The sequence below is a fragment of the Molossus molossus genome, unplaced genomic scaffold (genome assembly GCF_014108415.1).
Source record: "Molossus molossus isolate mMolMol1 unplaced genomic scaffold, mMolMol1.p scaffold_m16_p_3, whole genome shotgun sequence".
Classification (NCBI taxonomy): Eukaryota; Metazoa; Chordata; class Mammalia; order Chiroptera; family Molossidae; genus Molossus; species Molossus molossus.
The window spans coordinates 55,340,319-55,356,968 of NW_023425366.1; the positions used below are offsets into that span (position 1 = coordinate 55,340,319).

The 16,650-nt window shown below is 44.0% G+C and overlaps 1 protein-coding gene across 4 annotated transcripts in view; it reads left to right on the forward strand.

The window, feature by feature from the left end:
* Positions 1–14,320, forward strand: part of RASGRF2 (Ras protein specific guanine nucleotide releasing factor 2) — a 188,318-nt gene extending 173,998 nt beyond the window's left edge. For all 4 annotated transcript variants that reach the window (XM_036278551.1, XM_036278552.1, XM_036278553.1 and 1 more), the window contains exons 20-27: positions 115–175; positions 468–571; positions 2,592–2,676; positions 5,875–6,072; positions 7,345–7,424; positions 8,988–9,105; positions 9,677–9,745; positions 13,195–14,320. In XM_036278551.1, the coding sequence (XP_036134444.1) occupies positions 115–175; positions 468–571; positions 2,592–2,676; positions 5,875–6,072; positions 7,345–7,424; positions 8,988–9,105; positions 9,677–9,745; positions 13,195–13,287 (808 nt within the window). In that variant the 3' untranslated portion in view covers positions 13,288–14,320. The remainder of the gene's footprint in view (positions 1–114; positions 176–467; positions 572–2,591; positions 2,677–5,874; positions 6,073–7,344; positions 7,425–8,987; positions 9,106–9,676; positions 9,746–13,194) is intronic.
* The last annotated feature ends 2,330 nt before the right edge of the window (positions 14,321–16,650 follow it).

A 16,650-nucleotide genomic window follows, 5' to 3' on the forward strand; every position in this document is an offset into this window, starting at 1 on the left:
TCCCACTTTCGCCTGGGACACTGAACCGCTTTGCTGTCTCGTTTCTGCCGTGTCTACTTCCTCTCCCGGGGGATATTTTGATTTTTAATTTTATTTATTTATTTATTTTTTTAGAGCTCTTTCACAAGATGATCAAGATGACATTCACCTAAAATTAGAGGATATACTTCAGCTGGTAAGTCCACCTGTGGCCTTATCCAGCACGATCACGTGCGAGCCACGGAGGCGAGCGGCGTGCCGTGCGGAGGGCTTGGCGGTGTGCTCCATCGGCGGAGCTCTGGGGGTGACCCAGGTGTGCATGGCGTTTAGCAGCTGGTCCATGATATGAATGTTGGTCAATAGTTCTAAGCTTTCCACCATCTCTTTAGGCTGGAATCTTTGATGGGCTTTGTACTTCAGCAGCTACACTGAGCAGGCAGGAGCCTCCCTGCCCTGTGTGTCTCACCCCACCCCTCCCTCTCTTGCAGACGGACTGTCCGAAGGCTGAGTGCTTCGAGACCTTGTCGGCCATGGAGCTGGCTGAGCAGATCACCCTCCTGGACCACATCATCTTCAGAAGCATTCCCTACGAGTGAGTGCTGCCCTGACAGCCCCAGGCCACCTCAGGCAGGAATACCTGGCTTAGAGTTCACATTATTCCTAAGGCACGTGTGTGTGCCAAGGTGTGAGTCTTAATCTTAAAATGGTTTGGTCCCACTGGCTGTCTTGTGGTTCCAGTTAATGATGGAAATAGTGGGGACTCTCAAGGTGATCACACTTGTGTTTCTATGTGTATGATGATCACCGTAGAATATTTCTCTACTCTCACACTCTTGCATTACAGCAACCTCAATGCAGGGGCAGCTGTGGTTCTCAGATTTCAGTGTGCCTAAAATCATTTGGGGAACTTGTTAAAAATGTACATTCCTGGGTACTTCCCTCAGAGATTCTGGTTCTAGTAAGTGTGAGGCCCAGGAAACTGTATTTTCAATGAGAGTCCCAGATAATCATGAGTGGTCCAAGACTTTGAAGGAGACTGATAAATGCTGTAAGTTCTGCTACCCACTTCCATAAATCAACAAGTATTGCTGAGGCTCATCACACAGCCTCTTGATCTCTTCATGTGTAGAGTAAGGGGGGCTCTGTAAGCCCCCTATCAGCTGTCATATTTGGTAGCCCACAAACAAGGCCTTTGTTTGGACAAATGGCAACTGTTGGCACACATTCTCTCTGAACAAAAACTAAATGGAAGATAAGGGAGGGGCTGGGCAAGAGAGATGAACATGTCATATAGAGAGAAGAGGACATCTGTGAGGATGGAGGGTCAGTTGTGGCAGGGTGGATGGGCAAAGGACGGTCAGACGCTCAGAGCTACAGCTCTGTCACAGAAGCATAAGGGATAGGGACAGAGGATACTCCTGTAGACTTTTATATAGTTTATCTTTTTCCTCCCCCTCTTCCAGCACTCACAGAACAATCTATGAACAGGAAAAATTAAAATAGGAATGTGGCCCACTGGCCATCCCAGGAACCCAGTGACTATTTGAGGGCTTGCCTTAGGAACCACAGTGCCTCTTCCTCCCCCCTCCTGACTACCTTCCAGTGCAGTGATGATTCAGGAGGGAGAGGAGCATGATCTCCGTGGAGGAAGAGGAAGAGCAAAGTCAAAACCTTTGTGGTGGCCCTTGGTGTGGTGTCTTCCTGGGACCCTCCCCACCTCTCATCTTTGTCCCCTTTGTGCTGGTGTGAACATCTACCAATTATTTTCACCCACAGAACTGCACACCTTTTGTCCAACAGCCTTGCCGGTTGGTAGCAGTGCCACCAACAGCAAGGGACAAAGAACCTTGCACAGAGACTCAGTCAACATTTCTGGGTTAAGAGTTTGTCAGAGTGATTTCAAGTTATGTTTTAGAGTGACTACATAAGACGATTCCTGTATGTGCCTTCTTTATTGTCCATTGCTTGCTGTGGTCTGATGGCCTGCTCATGGGCAAAGTGAAAGAACCGGAGTGTTGTTTGGAAGGCAGACCTTCCACCAGGCTGAGCTCCCACCGCTGTGACCTTCGCCACGTGAATGGGCTGTGTTTGTGTACTCAGCCTTGAGCACATTGTCTGTTCTGGGTTCCTGGGCAAACAAAGGAGCACCCTGCCCCTGGAGTCACATCTGCCTGGAGACTGTCAGAGCAAAGTAGAGCAGAACATGCTGTTCCTGATTAACATTTTTGGTAGTGAATGATTTTTGGACCCTCTGCTAAGGCTTACATATTTTTAACAAAGGGATCCAGGAAAAATAGTCTTGGTTTCTGAGTTAGTACTTAACCTCTTTATTCCTTTTGTGCCGGTCATTGTTTTCCAACTTCAGAGAAGCCTTTATAGCGATCCCAACAGGGACAAATTTCCAGAGAGAGCTGGAAACTGAAAAACCGTTTTTCTTTTTTGCATGGAATGGTGAAATGTTAGAGTTGAGCTAACATTCGTCTGAGACGGTCAGTAGCAGCAGGTGTTCGGCAATGTTAAGTTTCATGTATGTAATGTTAATAATTATTCACACCAATAACTGACCATTTTTAAAAGTATAATTGGTTTTCTATTTTGCTTTGAACTTTCAGAGAGTTTCTTGGGCAGGGTTGGATGAAGCTAGAGAAAAATGAAAGAACACCTTACATCATGAAAACTAGCCAACACTTCAACGATGTGAGTAACCATGAAAATAAACCCTTGGGCATGTTGCAGGAAGGGACTATCAGGGTCTTAAGATTCTTTTTCTAAAACAAAGCAACCCACATTTACAACAGAGTGGATGGATTGTTAAAGCAAGTTAAATCTCCTCTAGGAGCTCACAGTGATGTAATTTTCAGTTAACGTCCAGATGCAAGAGGTTCACCTTGGATGGTGCCTACATCTGGTAAGTGCTCAGTAATACATAGGCTGGTGTTATTATTTTTGTCATGATCATTATTACTTCATGGTCACGGATTGACCAGTTCTGACAGAATGGACAGCACGTGTCACTGTCCCTGCTGGTGCTGCTGACAGCAGGGTTGGGCTGGTGCACCCCTCCCGGAGACGGAATACATTCTGGTGGAAGGGACCTCTCTGAGCGTAATTCCAGCACTGCTGTGGTCGTGTGCAGTGGGGGCCGGGGTGGTCCATCTCCCCACTCACTTCTCTCCAGCAGTAAGGTGGAACGTTTTATAGCCACTGACTCCTAATTTGTCTGCTCTAATGGTCCTAGCCCCGAATTAGAACCACAGATGTAGGAGTGTCTTCAGGCCTTTGTAGGCAAAAGGGAAGGCTCTCTTCGCAGTTACACTGAACTACAGTAACAGAAATAATAATAATGTTTAAAAAACAACACAAGGCTACCAGGAACCCCGTAGGTAAATTAACAGGCCATTTAGAATTAATATACAAAACAATATAGGTTCCCAAGACTGCTTTTGCAGGGTGGGCGCGTGCGTGCGTGCGTGCCGGGCGCGCATCAGCACACAGGGAGCCACAGCTGCCATTGGGACGGCGGTGACCCCTCCAGGCCGCTCTCTGAGGGCAGAGCCCTGTGTGGAGAGTACACCTCCCTTGCCTGTGTCATGCACACACGGGTATAACGGACACTCAAATCAGGTTCATTCGGGAGCTACACACCCACATCTCCAGCTTGATGGCCACTGCATTGTGCTCGCAGCCATTTGCAAACGAACTTACCAGTAGCACGCAGACCTGCCGAGGCTGCTGCTCCGTCTTCCCCACTGCTCTCAGTCTCAGGTGGTGGCCTCTCCACAGACACACTCGCCTGGGCACAGAATCTAGAGGTCATCCTTGACTCCTTCTTTACCCCCTCACCCCCCACAACATATTAGCGAACCCTAAATCTATATGTGTCGCAGGCCCTTTTCCTCTCCTTTTCCGCTGCTATAACCTTTACTTGGTCTCTCACCCTTTCCGTCCAGGAGCTCCTAACACTATCCCCTGCTGTCTTAGTGACCCCACCAACTCCTCACGCAGTATTTTGGGAATAGCTTCTCTGAAAGGCCAATCTAATTACATCACTTTCGGTGACAAAAGTCTGTAAGTGGCTTCCCCTCACCTTCCGGATATGGTTCAACTGCTCCACCTGGCCTTCAAGAGCCCTGCTCACCTGCCGCCCTCCCCTGGGCTCCTCAGGGGCTGCCGGCCCCTCCCTCCCACCGTGACTTCCACCGTCTGCGTGCAGATGCTCTTCTCCGCCGACGGAAGGCAGCGGCAATGCCTGCTGATCCTTCAGGACCCAGTGCAGCCGCAGCCTCGTTCCAAAGCCGCCTCTGCACTAGGCCAGATGCCCCGTGCACCTCTGTGCCCTCAGCCACACCCCACCCTGCGCAGACTGGCTTTGCACTTCACCACGTGGCATTCCTGTTGTGTCTGCCCACCCCTCACCTTCCCATCAGCTAGACTCAGCGCCTTCAGGTCAGGGTGCTGATTTATGTCTTTCTGTTCCCAACACCTAACAGAATGCCTGGTTCGCAGTAGTTGCTCACTATAAAATAATCTTTCATGAATATGCCTGTTGATAATTCCGAGGCACTGTGATATCGCAAGTACTTAAAGACTAATCAAAGAATGCTTGTACCCCCCAGGTTTCGTATACGGATATAATATTAGGTCCCATATCCCCTTTATCTCCTCAGTCCTGTTCTGCTCTTTTTCTTTCCACATTCTGAGTGTTGAACTTTTTTTTTCTCACCTGAGGACATTTTTGCACTTATCTTCAGATAGAGCTGGAGGGAGAGAGGGAAGAAGAGAGAGAGAGAAACATTGATGTGAGAGAGACACATCGAGTGGCTGCCACCCACACAACCCCAACCAGGGCCGGGGACAAACTGCAACCAAGGTACATGCCCTTAGCAGGAACCGAACCTGGGATTCTCTGGTCCGCAGGCCAACACTTTGACCACAGAGCAAAACTGGCCAGGGCTGAATGTTGAACTTCTTTTTTTTTTTTTTTTTTTTTTTTTTTTTTTATCCTCACCCGAGGATATTTTTCCATTTTTTGGACAGATAGAGTGGGAGGGAGAGAGAGGAAGGGAGAGAGAGAGAGAAACATCGATGTGAAGGGACACATCGAGTGGCTGCCACCCGCACGACCAACCAGGGCCGGGGACAAACTGCAACCGAAGTACGTGCCCTTAGCGGGAACCGAACCCGGGTCTCTCCGGACCGCAGGCGGACGCTCTAACCGCTGAGCCAAACTGGCCAGGGCTGAATGTTGAACTTCTTAAACCACTTCTTTTTCACTTGGCTTTTACTAATAGAAATATTGCTTAGCCTTGAAACTATAAGTCCCTTTAACTACTGGTGGAAAAAATATTCAACAAGATAGAAAGAAGAAAACATTCTCTTGTCTCCTTCACTGAAGTGTTTCTGGTGTGAGAGTTGATCAGGTTAGGAATGATTTGATTGGAAATGAAGTTTTTTTTTCTCTGTGATAACTGAGGCTTCCTAGAGTGATTATTCCACACCACTGGGGACCAACAAGCATGTGGAGAGGCCCCAAGATGTGAAACCCATGATCTGCAAAGGTTGCCATTCCTCAGGGCTTAGCTCTATTCCGTTTCCTCAGTAACTGTTGGAAATGACTCCTCCATCAAAATGACCCATGAACAAAGTCTCCTCTTCCCCCATCAAGCTGATTCTAAACAATGCCCCTCTTCCCTCTGAGGATGAACAGGTACTCATTAGTTTGTTATTATTATTACAGATTTTAGTCACTCCAGAAAGTTGTTATCTAAATATGGGCTATGATCTCCATGTCCCTTGGCACCCTGCTGTTCCGGCATTTCTGCAGGTATCTCAGGCACGTGGCCTGAATGCATTGCTTTGGCCCTTAGCCCCCTCTCTTGGCTCTTCCGTTCTCAGATGAGTAACCTGGTGGCCTCCCAGATCATGAATTACACGGATGTCAGCTCCCGTGCCAACGCAATTGAGAAGTGGGTGGCGGTGGCGGACATCTGCCGATGCCTGCACAACTACAACGGCGTGCTGGAGATCACCTCAGCCTTAAACAGAAGTGCCATCTACAGGCTGAAGAAAACCTGGGCCAAGGTGTCCAAGCAGGTGAGTGTCAGCATGCGACACACCTGCTGCTGAGAGGAAGAGAGGCAGGGAGTCCTGAGCCAAGACACATGTAACCAATGATTAGCAAATAATTAACTGCAATGAGCAGCTCAGTGGCCAAGGAAGGTGCCAATGTGGGTAGTTACTGTGTTCATACCACTTCATTGATTCCACTCACTTGCATTTCTAAATGGTTGATTTAGAAAAGAAAATACAACCCCAAACATTCATGATGACATATTTGGGGACAACCTCAAACAATGTGGTTGACAGTCTGGAGTTGTTTCCTGAATTATTTAGAGAGGGCACACTGATCTCAAATGATGTTGAGTGAATTCTGTCTGTCCCAAAGTAAGGGTACAGATGCCATAGGGCCAAACACCAGGAACAATGGGCCTTAACATGCACTTCTTTCTTTGTTATTCACGTAGTACATGTAAAGTTTGGGCATGACAACTTAGATGAGCAGAAATAGAGCTTTCTTAATTTTCTTTTCATTGGACTCAGCCTATCATTTTCATTCAGATAACTTCAATTACAGTCCCCCCTGCTTTTCCTCATGGTCTTCTCAGTGGTGTCAGTGGGTGCTGGGAGAGCCCCTCCAGGCTTGCAGGGCAGGGTAGTCTGAGGAGCCTCAACCTGGGTATTCCAAGTGCTTTCCCAGCCAAGCTGCTGGGTGTGGGTGTTATTGAGTATGGGTTATCATCCCCAAGGGCCACCCTCCCATTCTTCCATGTGCCATGAAAGTCTAGATCAATGTCAACAGTAATTCCATTTCTTGGTAAGTATCAGTTGTATTTTTTTAACAAGTTGATGAAGATGACCACACACACATGCATACAAAAGGATTTGGAGTAAAGGATATTGGTAGGTGAGTAGCCAAGCAACCAAATATGTGCTTTGATGATTTGGAAATTAACACGCAGAGATTCATCATGAAACCCCTCTGACATGAGAATTCTTTAAAAGTCCCTGTTCAACATGTGTTTTTCAGTCCTTTAAGTCCCTGAGTTTCTCACGCATTGCCATTTTTCGTTTCTACACATTTTCCTCTCTTTTTGGCTGAGTGGAATAGTCATTTTCTCTTCTCCACATGTTCTTCTTTGTTCACATCAAATTTAAACATAATACTTCATCTCAATACTTTGCAAATCACATCGCATCACAGATCCTGCCATTGTGGAGGTGAACTGAGCATTTTTGGGTAACTCACTATCTTATCAAACCATAGGAGTATTTTCAGGACATACTAAGTCATTTGTTTCTTTCTAGACAAAAGCTCTAATGGACAAACTTCAGAAGACTGTTTCATCTGAAGGAAGATTTAAAAATCTCAGAGAAACCCTTAAAAAGTATGCTATCTTTAATAAATTATCCATAATTTATAAATATATTTAAATACTTTATGTAGTGTACAGATAGTGGCCTACCTTCTACTTTGCTTTGTAAAGAAAAAAAAAAAAGGAAGTATCTATCAGTTATGTATTTTTCTGATTTTCCTTTTCATTTGGAATACTGTGCACACAGTAAGTGTCATATAGATATACTCACAGTATGCAGAGTATTTCAAAGAAGAAGAAAAATAACACCATAGTAAATCCAACTATGATTTACTATAAAAAGTTTGGGTATTTTTAAAGCTAAGCACAATGATATCCTGTGATATTTTAAATTTAAATATACCAGTACCTATTGATTATTCTTATCTATTTTGGCTGTTTATTGCTGAATCATTCTCTGTTGAGAGGCGAGGAGGGGAGGTGGAAAGGAAGGCAAGGGAGGGGAGGGGAGGGGAGGGGAGGAAGGGAAGGGAAGGGAATCTATCTTCTGCAGCCAGCTTTCTTACTGTCCACCTGTAGGTCCTGTGATGCCATGAGTGAAGGACTCCTAGTGCTAACAACAACAATAGTACAATAACTATTCACTGAGTACTTACTAAGTTACAGACTCCATGCTAAACGCTTGATGTATTTTATTTAAGCCTCACAACTAACCAGAGATACATCTTTTATTGTCTTCATTTTACAGATGAGGCAACTGTGGTTCAGAGAGTTAGCCCAGCATCACTTAGTAAGTGGTCAAGCTAGAACTCAAACCCAGTTCTCTCTGGATTAAAGGCCCATGTTCTCAGATCTAGACTCTGAGAAAATCCAGTGTATCCCACCTCAATATACAAACAAACAAAAAAAAAACAAAGAAGTTCTCACATCACTGTGCAGTTCTGACATTAATTACATCTATACCTTCTAAAACATGTAAACATTAACTAAAACAGAAAACAAATTTTTCAAGCTCTAATCACATTGATTTCTCCAGCCAGTTCTTTAAGGTTGTGTTGGCCCTTTTATGAGATGAGGGCAGAGGGACTCCCTACATGCTCTTATCCCTCAGAGGAGTGTAGCCAATTTACATTACTGAAACAAATGCTGCCAACAAGCACCGCTAGCAAATATTTTGTATTTGTCTATGAGTTATCCTTTTGTTTGAACATGTCATTGTCTTGAACACATAGTAAAGCAAGGGCTGTAATTTTGTATTATATTCTATTGTGAGATTATTTATTTATTTATTTTAGAGGGGGAGAGAGAAACATCTATGTGAGAGAGAAACATAGATTGGCTGCCTCCTGCACGCCCCCTACTGGGGATCGAGCTCACAACCCGGTCATGTGCCCTGACTGGGAATCAAACTGGGACCTCTCAGTCCATGGGATGACGCTCAGTCAACTGAGTCATACTGGCCAGGCAATGAGATGATGTATTTAAAACTTTGCATATCATGAGTGTGCTTCTGAAAATGGAATTGGAAGACTTGACTCTTCAGGATGAAGCAGCACAGTTTCTTCCTGTTTAGCTGGGGAGGGACGTCGACATTTGTGCGAATGAGCATGAGAACAGTGCCTGTTGGTCTTGCAGTTGTAACCCTCCGGCCGTTCCTTATCTGGGGATGTACCTGACAGACCTGGCCTTTATTGAAGAAGGGACACCAAACTTCACTGAGGAAGGCCTTGTCAATTTCTCCAAAATGAGAATGGTAGGTGATAATTTTCTAATCAGCCCATTTCAATGACTTCACTGGTTTATGGAGAAGAAGCTAAGTCATGAAAGCCACTGCTTGTTTTTAATCTCGGAGTGGACGAGATGGTGGACACTGGATCTAATATCCGATGTGGGCCGACTGGGGAGATATTCAGCAGAGCCATTTCAGCTTCAATCTGAGCCAAGAGGCTGGGAATAAGGGTCCTGGGATGACTGTCTGAGACTGACCAGTGATAGACAGATGGCTTCTTGCTCGAACCAGGCCCTGAACACCAAGTTAGAAGCACGGAGCCCATGGACCGTAGCACCCAGAGCTTGCCACTCCTGAGCCTAAGGCCACCCAGTGCTAGCTGTCTCCCTGATTCTGAATTCAGTACCTTCTTGCTATTAGCATGTTGTGTCACTCACGGAGAGGCAAGTAGGCCCTGAGCACAGGGACCGGTCAGGCAGAGCTCCAGACACCTCCCCAGAGGAAGTGACTGGCTACTCTGGGGCAGACTCCCAGAAGAATGTGCTGTAGACAGGGAGATACTGTCACTTTGCTTTTGTTGTTGTTTCTCTGTTAGATATCACACATCATCAGAGAGATACGCCAGTTCCAGCAGACTTCCTATCGAATAGACCATCAGCCAAAGGTAATATTGTGGTTGTAAGGAAATTTAATAAAGAAAAAAGAAGAAATTAATGAATTAAAAACAGCAGGAGAGTTGATCAATAATGCCAAAAGCTGACTCACAGAAGAGACCAATAAAATAGGCAAATCTTTGGCAAGTCTGATTAAGAAAAAAAGAAAGAAGACAAGAGACATCAATTTATCATCAAGTTCTGTTGATTTTCACATCCTATATTTCTCTGAAGTCTGTCTACATCACCACCACCCTGGTCCAAGCTACTAATATCTGTTACCTGGCCTCCTTGCATTCACTCTAGAGTGCAAAATCCACCCTACAAATTACAGCCAGATAGAACCATTTGGAACACAAAATAGAATATGTCTGCAACTTGCATCAAATCTTTTATTGGTTTCACACTGCTTTTAGGATAAAGAAAGAAAAAAATCTGGCTGTGTCCCTGAAGGCTTGCATTATGTGGCTCCTCCTCCTCTTTTAAGATTCCTCTCACATCACCTACCCCTGTTCCGTTTTCCTCTCTCCATCCCAGCCACAATGGTCTTCCTGTCTTTCTTTTTTCCTTCCTTCCTTCTTTTCATTTTTTAATTGATGTTATTTTTTTTAGAATTGTTTTTAACTTTACAGAAAAATTCAGAAGGTAGTACAGACGATTCCCATAACCTTACAGCTAGTTTTCCCTACTATTTCATGGAATTTGACAAATGTATCCAAAGACTAATAGGAAGCTTAGATAGGCAAAACTCAGACAAGGACTTTTTGAACAATTGGAAGAGTAAGGGGAGCTTTCCTTATTGGATATAGACACACGGGCTGAACTGTAGTGAATAAAGTAGGGTTACACAGGTGCAGGAATACAAGTTAAATGGAGCAAGATAAAGTCTGGGTTCATGTTGTATCTATATGAAAGTCTAATATGGGATAAAGGAGGCATTTTTTTTTAAGTGCTGGAGAGAAATTGGCCATTCAGTAAATGGAATAGGAATTTTGACTCTCCACCTTATATACTATTCACAAAAGTAAATTCCAGGTGAATTCATTACCTAAATATAAAAAGAAACATTACATGATTTGAATAAAATATAGGAGAAAATATTTATGATGTTGAGATATGAAAGATCTTAAGCACAGACTCCAAAACTGTAGAAGACAAGCTTGATAAATTTTACTGCATCAAAATTAAAAACTTCTACATGGCAATTGTTTAAAAAGTCAAAATACAAGCAATTGACTAGGAAACAATATTTGTAACATATAAAACAAAGATGGAATAGAAGTATTCTAATAAATCCATAAAAAAAAGTATAAAAACTCTAGAAAAATTGGCAAAACTATGCACAGGTAACTCACAGAAGAAACAAAAATGGCCAATACATATTTGAAAAATGCTCATTTTTACTAGTAAGAAGAAAAACTGCAAATTATAATGAGGCATCATTTTCACCTATCAGATAGACAAAAATTTTAAATATTGATATCAGACATTAGTTTGGTTGGGTATAGCATAATGGGTACTCTCATGTACTATAGGTACAACAGCTTTGGAGGCCAATTTGCATCATCTTTTAAAAGTAAAAGTTGATATACTGAGTAGCTGGGACTCTCACACATTGCTGATGAGAGTAACATGGCACAGCCACTTTGGAAAATGGTGTTGTTTGCCTGTTTCCTAAAAGGGTAACGAGTGTCTACTTATGACCCAGCAGTATCTAAGGGGAAAGTAAAAACATGCCCATTAAAAGTCTAGCATGAAACATTCATTGCATTTCTTAATAATAACCAGAAATTGGAAACAACCCAGGTGTCCATAAGTAGATGAATGGATAACAGATGTGGCATATTTATACCCTGGAATACCACTCAGCGAGGAAAGAGGAGAGACTACCAGTACACACTGCAAATAGATGAATCGCAAAACATTATGCCAAGTGAAAGAAGCTACACACAAAAGAGTATATACTGCATGATTCCACTTACATAAAGTTCTAGAGTAGACAAAACTAGAATGTGGTGATACAAGTTAGAGCACTGGATGCTTCTGGGAGCAGATTGAGAAGTTGCATGAGGGAACTTTCTAGGGTAGTGAATTGTTATACACACACACACACACACACAGTAAGTTATATGGGTACATACATTTGTCAAAACCAATAGAACTATTAATTTTACTTATGTAAGTTATATCTCAATAAAAATAAAGTAATATTTACATGGAAACACTCAAGTCCCAATATTTTTATTTTGGTGTCATTTTCTTTCATGTCACTTCTAGTCTCTACTCTAGAGGAACCTTCCCATGTGAGCACTAGGAAGCACGCTAACAAGGATTTCACAGCCACTCTGTGCAGTAGAGAAATACAGCAGCTAAACATCCATCAACATGAGAGCATTAAATAAACTCTACTATATACGCTGTTAATCCTGTGCAGCAGGTAGAGCTCTCTGCACTGGCCTGGGAGCTCTCTACAACTTCTACTTAAGAGATGAAAGCAGAATAGTATACAATATGATACCATTTGTGATTATAAGGGGGAAGATTTCCGTAAATACATGTAATATCTAGAAAGATAGTAAAACATTTAGGAGAATACAAACCAAATGTTAGCAGACACCTCTTGAGGGAAGAGCCCAGAGACTTGGGAGAGGGCTAAAGATGTTTGATTTTATTTATTTGTTGTTATTATTATTATTACTATTTTAATCCTCACCAAGGATGTTTTTCTATTTATCTTCAGATAGAGTGGGAGGGAGGGAGGGAGGGAGGGAGAGAGAGAAACATTAACGTGAGAGGGACACATCGACTGGTTGCCTCCCACACAACCCCAACCAGGGCCGGGGACAAACCTCAACCGAGTTAGGTGTCCTTGACCAGAATTGAACCTGTGACTCATTGGTCCATGGGCTAACACTCTAACCATTGAGCCAAACCAGCCAGGGCTGTTATTTTTTATTTTTATTTATTGATTTTAGAGAGAGAGGAAAGGAGAGGGAGAGAGAAATAGAAACATCGATGAGAGAGGACATTGATTGGTCGCCTCCTGCATGTCCCCACTGGGAATCGGGCCCACAACCTAGGCATGCGCCCTGACTGGGAATTGAACACACGACCTCTTGGTGTATGGGTCGATACTCAACCGCTGAGCCACACCAGCTAGGCTAGTATTATTATTATTAATATTATTATTATTATTATTGACACTATTGCAGATGTCCCCGTTCCCCCCCACCTTGCCCACCTCCACTCAGCCCCTGCACCCCTTTTCTCTGGCCATCACCATACTATTGTCTGTGTTTGTGAGTTATGCCTGTATGTTCTCTGGCTAATTTTTTTTTACATTTAGAATATATTCATAATTTTTTAGTTATGTAAAAAATTTTGATGTTTAAGAGAATATGCTGAGTTGTGCCAGATTCCGTTGAGAAAACTGAAAGCCAGGGTTTCCTTTCCTCCTCAGGTCACTCAGTACTTGCTTGACAAAGCCCTCATCATAGACGAAGATACGCTGTATGAACTGTCACTAAAGATCGAACCTCGGCTCCCTGCTTGAAGATTTGGCCTTGCCCCGGGCCGTGACTTTCATGGAAGGGGGCACAGACAGACAGAACTGTGCATGCCGCGCCTCCAGGCACAGTGAGGACAGAGGGGACGCAGACTCCGCTCCTTCGTCCGCCGAAGAAGACGGAGCGTAACTGGAATTCTGTCTCCAGCCAGGGAAGCCTAGCTGTTTGGGGTCAACGACAGATGCTTCAGACTTGGGTGGGAAGGGGAAAAGAACGATACTTGGTGAAGTTGGTGGTACATTCTGCATAAAAGAATGCACCAAGGGAGATGCGGTGGCCATTGTAATGACACAGGTGAAGAGGTCAGTTTCAAACTCCGCCCCGCGTTCTGCTAGAACTTGGAGGTGAGGGCTCACGGGTCCGTGATGGTTCTCTGGCACTTGACTGGCCTGGGTGCACCTGCCCACCTTCTCCTCGGATTGAACTGCTTCCATTACCTCCTTCCTTACAAGCTTCCAGCAAAGCCGAGGCTTCCTCTCTGGGGATGGGCCGACCTATCAGCAACTTCAGTCCACAGCATGTGCATGGTTTCCAGTGCATGGAGGAGCAGCGGCATGTCTGACACCGCTCTTTCAGTCTTTAGGCAACAGGAGAGGAGGCATGATGGAAGTCCAGTGGATTTCCGCGTAACATTTCTTTCATTAAAACTCAGTCTGCTGTGCTCCGGAAGATTCCAGCCAGCGGCTGCGTGGGGTGTGGTGGAGGCTTCTTCCTCAGGCTGTGGTGCTCAAGAAGCCAACGTCCTTGGAGGGGCAGGGGCAGAGTTTGCAGAAAGGTGCCTGCACACCTCACCGACAGAACTGGGATAAGACGGAAGGCCCCAGGGTGCCGCGGGGAAGAGTGGGTTTCAGTGCTGAGCGTAAAGGGAGAGCACTAACAAGTCTTTGCACCTCGCTGTGCTTGCTTTCTTCCCCCTCACAGTAGTGTGGGGTCTGTGCTGATGTACACAAACCATTTTTAAGCTCATTATGGAGATTGGTTGTATTTTTTAAAAAGTTGTTTAGTGAGCCTTGGCCTGTTGGGCTCAGCGGTTATTACGTCGGCCTGCAGACCAAAGAGTCCCGGGTTCAATTCCGGTGTCTATGTCCATGTCTGATCTTTCCATCTTCACCCGATTGTGGTCCTTCAGAAGGCAACCAATCTATGTTTCTCTCTCCCTCCCTCCTTCCCTCCCACTCTGTTTGGAAATCAAAGGGAAAATATCCTCAGGTGAGGATTTTTTAAAAAGTTGTTTAGTGAGATTTTTTTTTTTTAACCCACACTTTCGTGTGCTGTTGGTAGACAGTCCTTCCCCAGCCATCTTTGTTTTTAAATTTTTATATTTTTGAGTGAAAATATTGTGCGTGTATGGGGGATGGGTCCAACCACTCAACAGCTGTTATATCAAGAAGCCAGCTGCAGGGTTAATCCTGCTGCCCTGCCGGGGGGAAGTGACCTTGCTTTTCCCAGGATCGTCAGTTGTTGAAGAAATAGGGCTCTCTCCTGTTTACCTGCCTCTTCTCTTCTCAGGGAGACCTCTGCTTCAAAAGAAGGAAGAGAAAAAAACATACAATTATTGTTGCCTGAGCCTACTGCACCTGACGTTTTCACGTAGAGGCATGAAGTGTGTCGATGCTGACAGTGAACAAAACTGCTCTGTCTGGCCATTTCCCCTCTCACTTTGCACTTTTTCATTATGTTGTTAGAGCTAACAGCCGATTAACAGATTGCTCTTGCTGGCTCACAAAACCCAGTGAAAGAGCCAGCTTTGATAACAGAGATGGAGAATGTACATTTTTCCTGCATGGTCTGGGCCATCTCTGTACATAACTATATTGTGAAATATCAAGTAAGTAAAAAAATATATTTATATTTAAAGACCATTCCAAAAATATTTTCAATAGGTCATATTAGCAAACGGTGTAGCACTAAACCCGAGGAGGGTTACTTATGGATGCTTTATTTCTCTTTACAAAAAGTTGCTTGTTTGTTTTCTTTAGTTTCAGTTAAGAGGTTGAAGCATCTTGATGCATGATAAAAAGCATGGGTTGTTGGGTCCTAACAATGCATAACTTGCTATTTATTTCTCAGTGTTCAAAACTGAGGGCTTGAACTAATATGTCATTTGTACCAAGCACCTCAAGGTCTTGCAGAAGGAAAGAAAGTAAAGGTTAAATTTCTTGACTCAAAAACACAGTTTTGGAAGGTTAATAAAAACTAGGACAATCAGTGAAAGGACCACACACAGTATGTTCAGGCAAAACAACTCCTGGAAATCTTAATGCCTTGGATTCTGCTTTGGAGTCCCAGAAGTCTTCCAGAGGGGAGGGGGCTGGTTCTGTATGCACTTTCCCTGGAATTTTAAACTTGTATTTCTCGGACTCACATGCTCCAGAGCCACTGCAGCCATTCTTATTAAAGAATTGGAGAGAGAGGTATTTCCAAAAGCTCCTCCGGTTTTGGTATGCAGGTTTTCCTCAAGTAGTGACAAAGCTTTCACGTTTGTGTCCTGAAGAATGTTGGAAGCGCCCCCTTGTGGTCAGCTATGGGCACTGTCGGTTGCTATGAGGACCTTGAGCGTTTCATTGAGCTTTACAAGTCCCTCCAGTTTCCTGGAGTTTGAAGCCTTGCTGGAGCTTGGACACAACTCCGCCACCAAGGGGGTCCTTTTCACGCACCATTTCTGGGCCAGTGGGATAGGAATGCACATTTTAAAAACCTCAATTTGGTCACATTTAAAATCCCCAAGAGCAATTTGTAATGTTTCTTCCTATTATTAAACACTGATCCTCTTCTGCTTTGTAAGCTTTGGGTGTATTGTTGGAGCCTGCTCTCCAGGTACAGCTGCCTGTGTTCCATCATATGCAACCCATTTCTAAGAGTAGACATGGGAGGTCAGCCTCTAACAACCAAGTAGCAAACACTTCTATTATTGCAAAATTAACCCAGAAAATCAGAAGTAAAATCCAATGTATTGCTTGCAGATGCATACCCACATTTTGTCCTGTCAATGAAATTATCTTGCAGCTTTTAAGGGATGCCATTGGTTATTGACTAAGGCATCCAGTTTTGCTATAGGGACAAATCTCTCCCTTAGGCCAATATATTATGTGACAGATTTAGGCAGGAAGTAGAATGTTGTCATTTTATCTTAGTTTTTCTCTGAAGGAATTCAAAGAGGGAATTTTAAACTACTGTTAAGATAGTTTCAAGTGGCTCTCACACAAAGTCCCAATTACTGTTTGTTAAATTTCACCACATCTTAAAGTAAGTACTACTTAAAAACAAATGAAACTCGGATACTGAGTAACTTGAAAGAGAACAATCATTGCATTCCACTGCGGAGTGCGTGCGATGAGGGAGCACAGCAC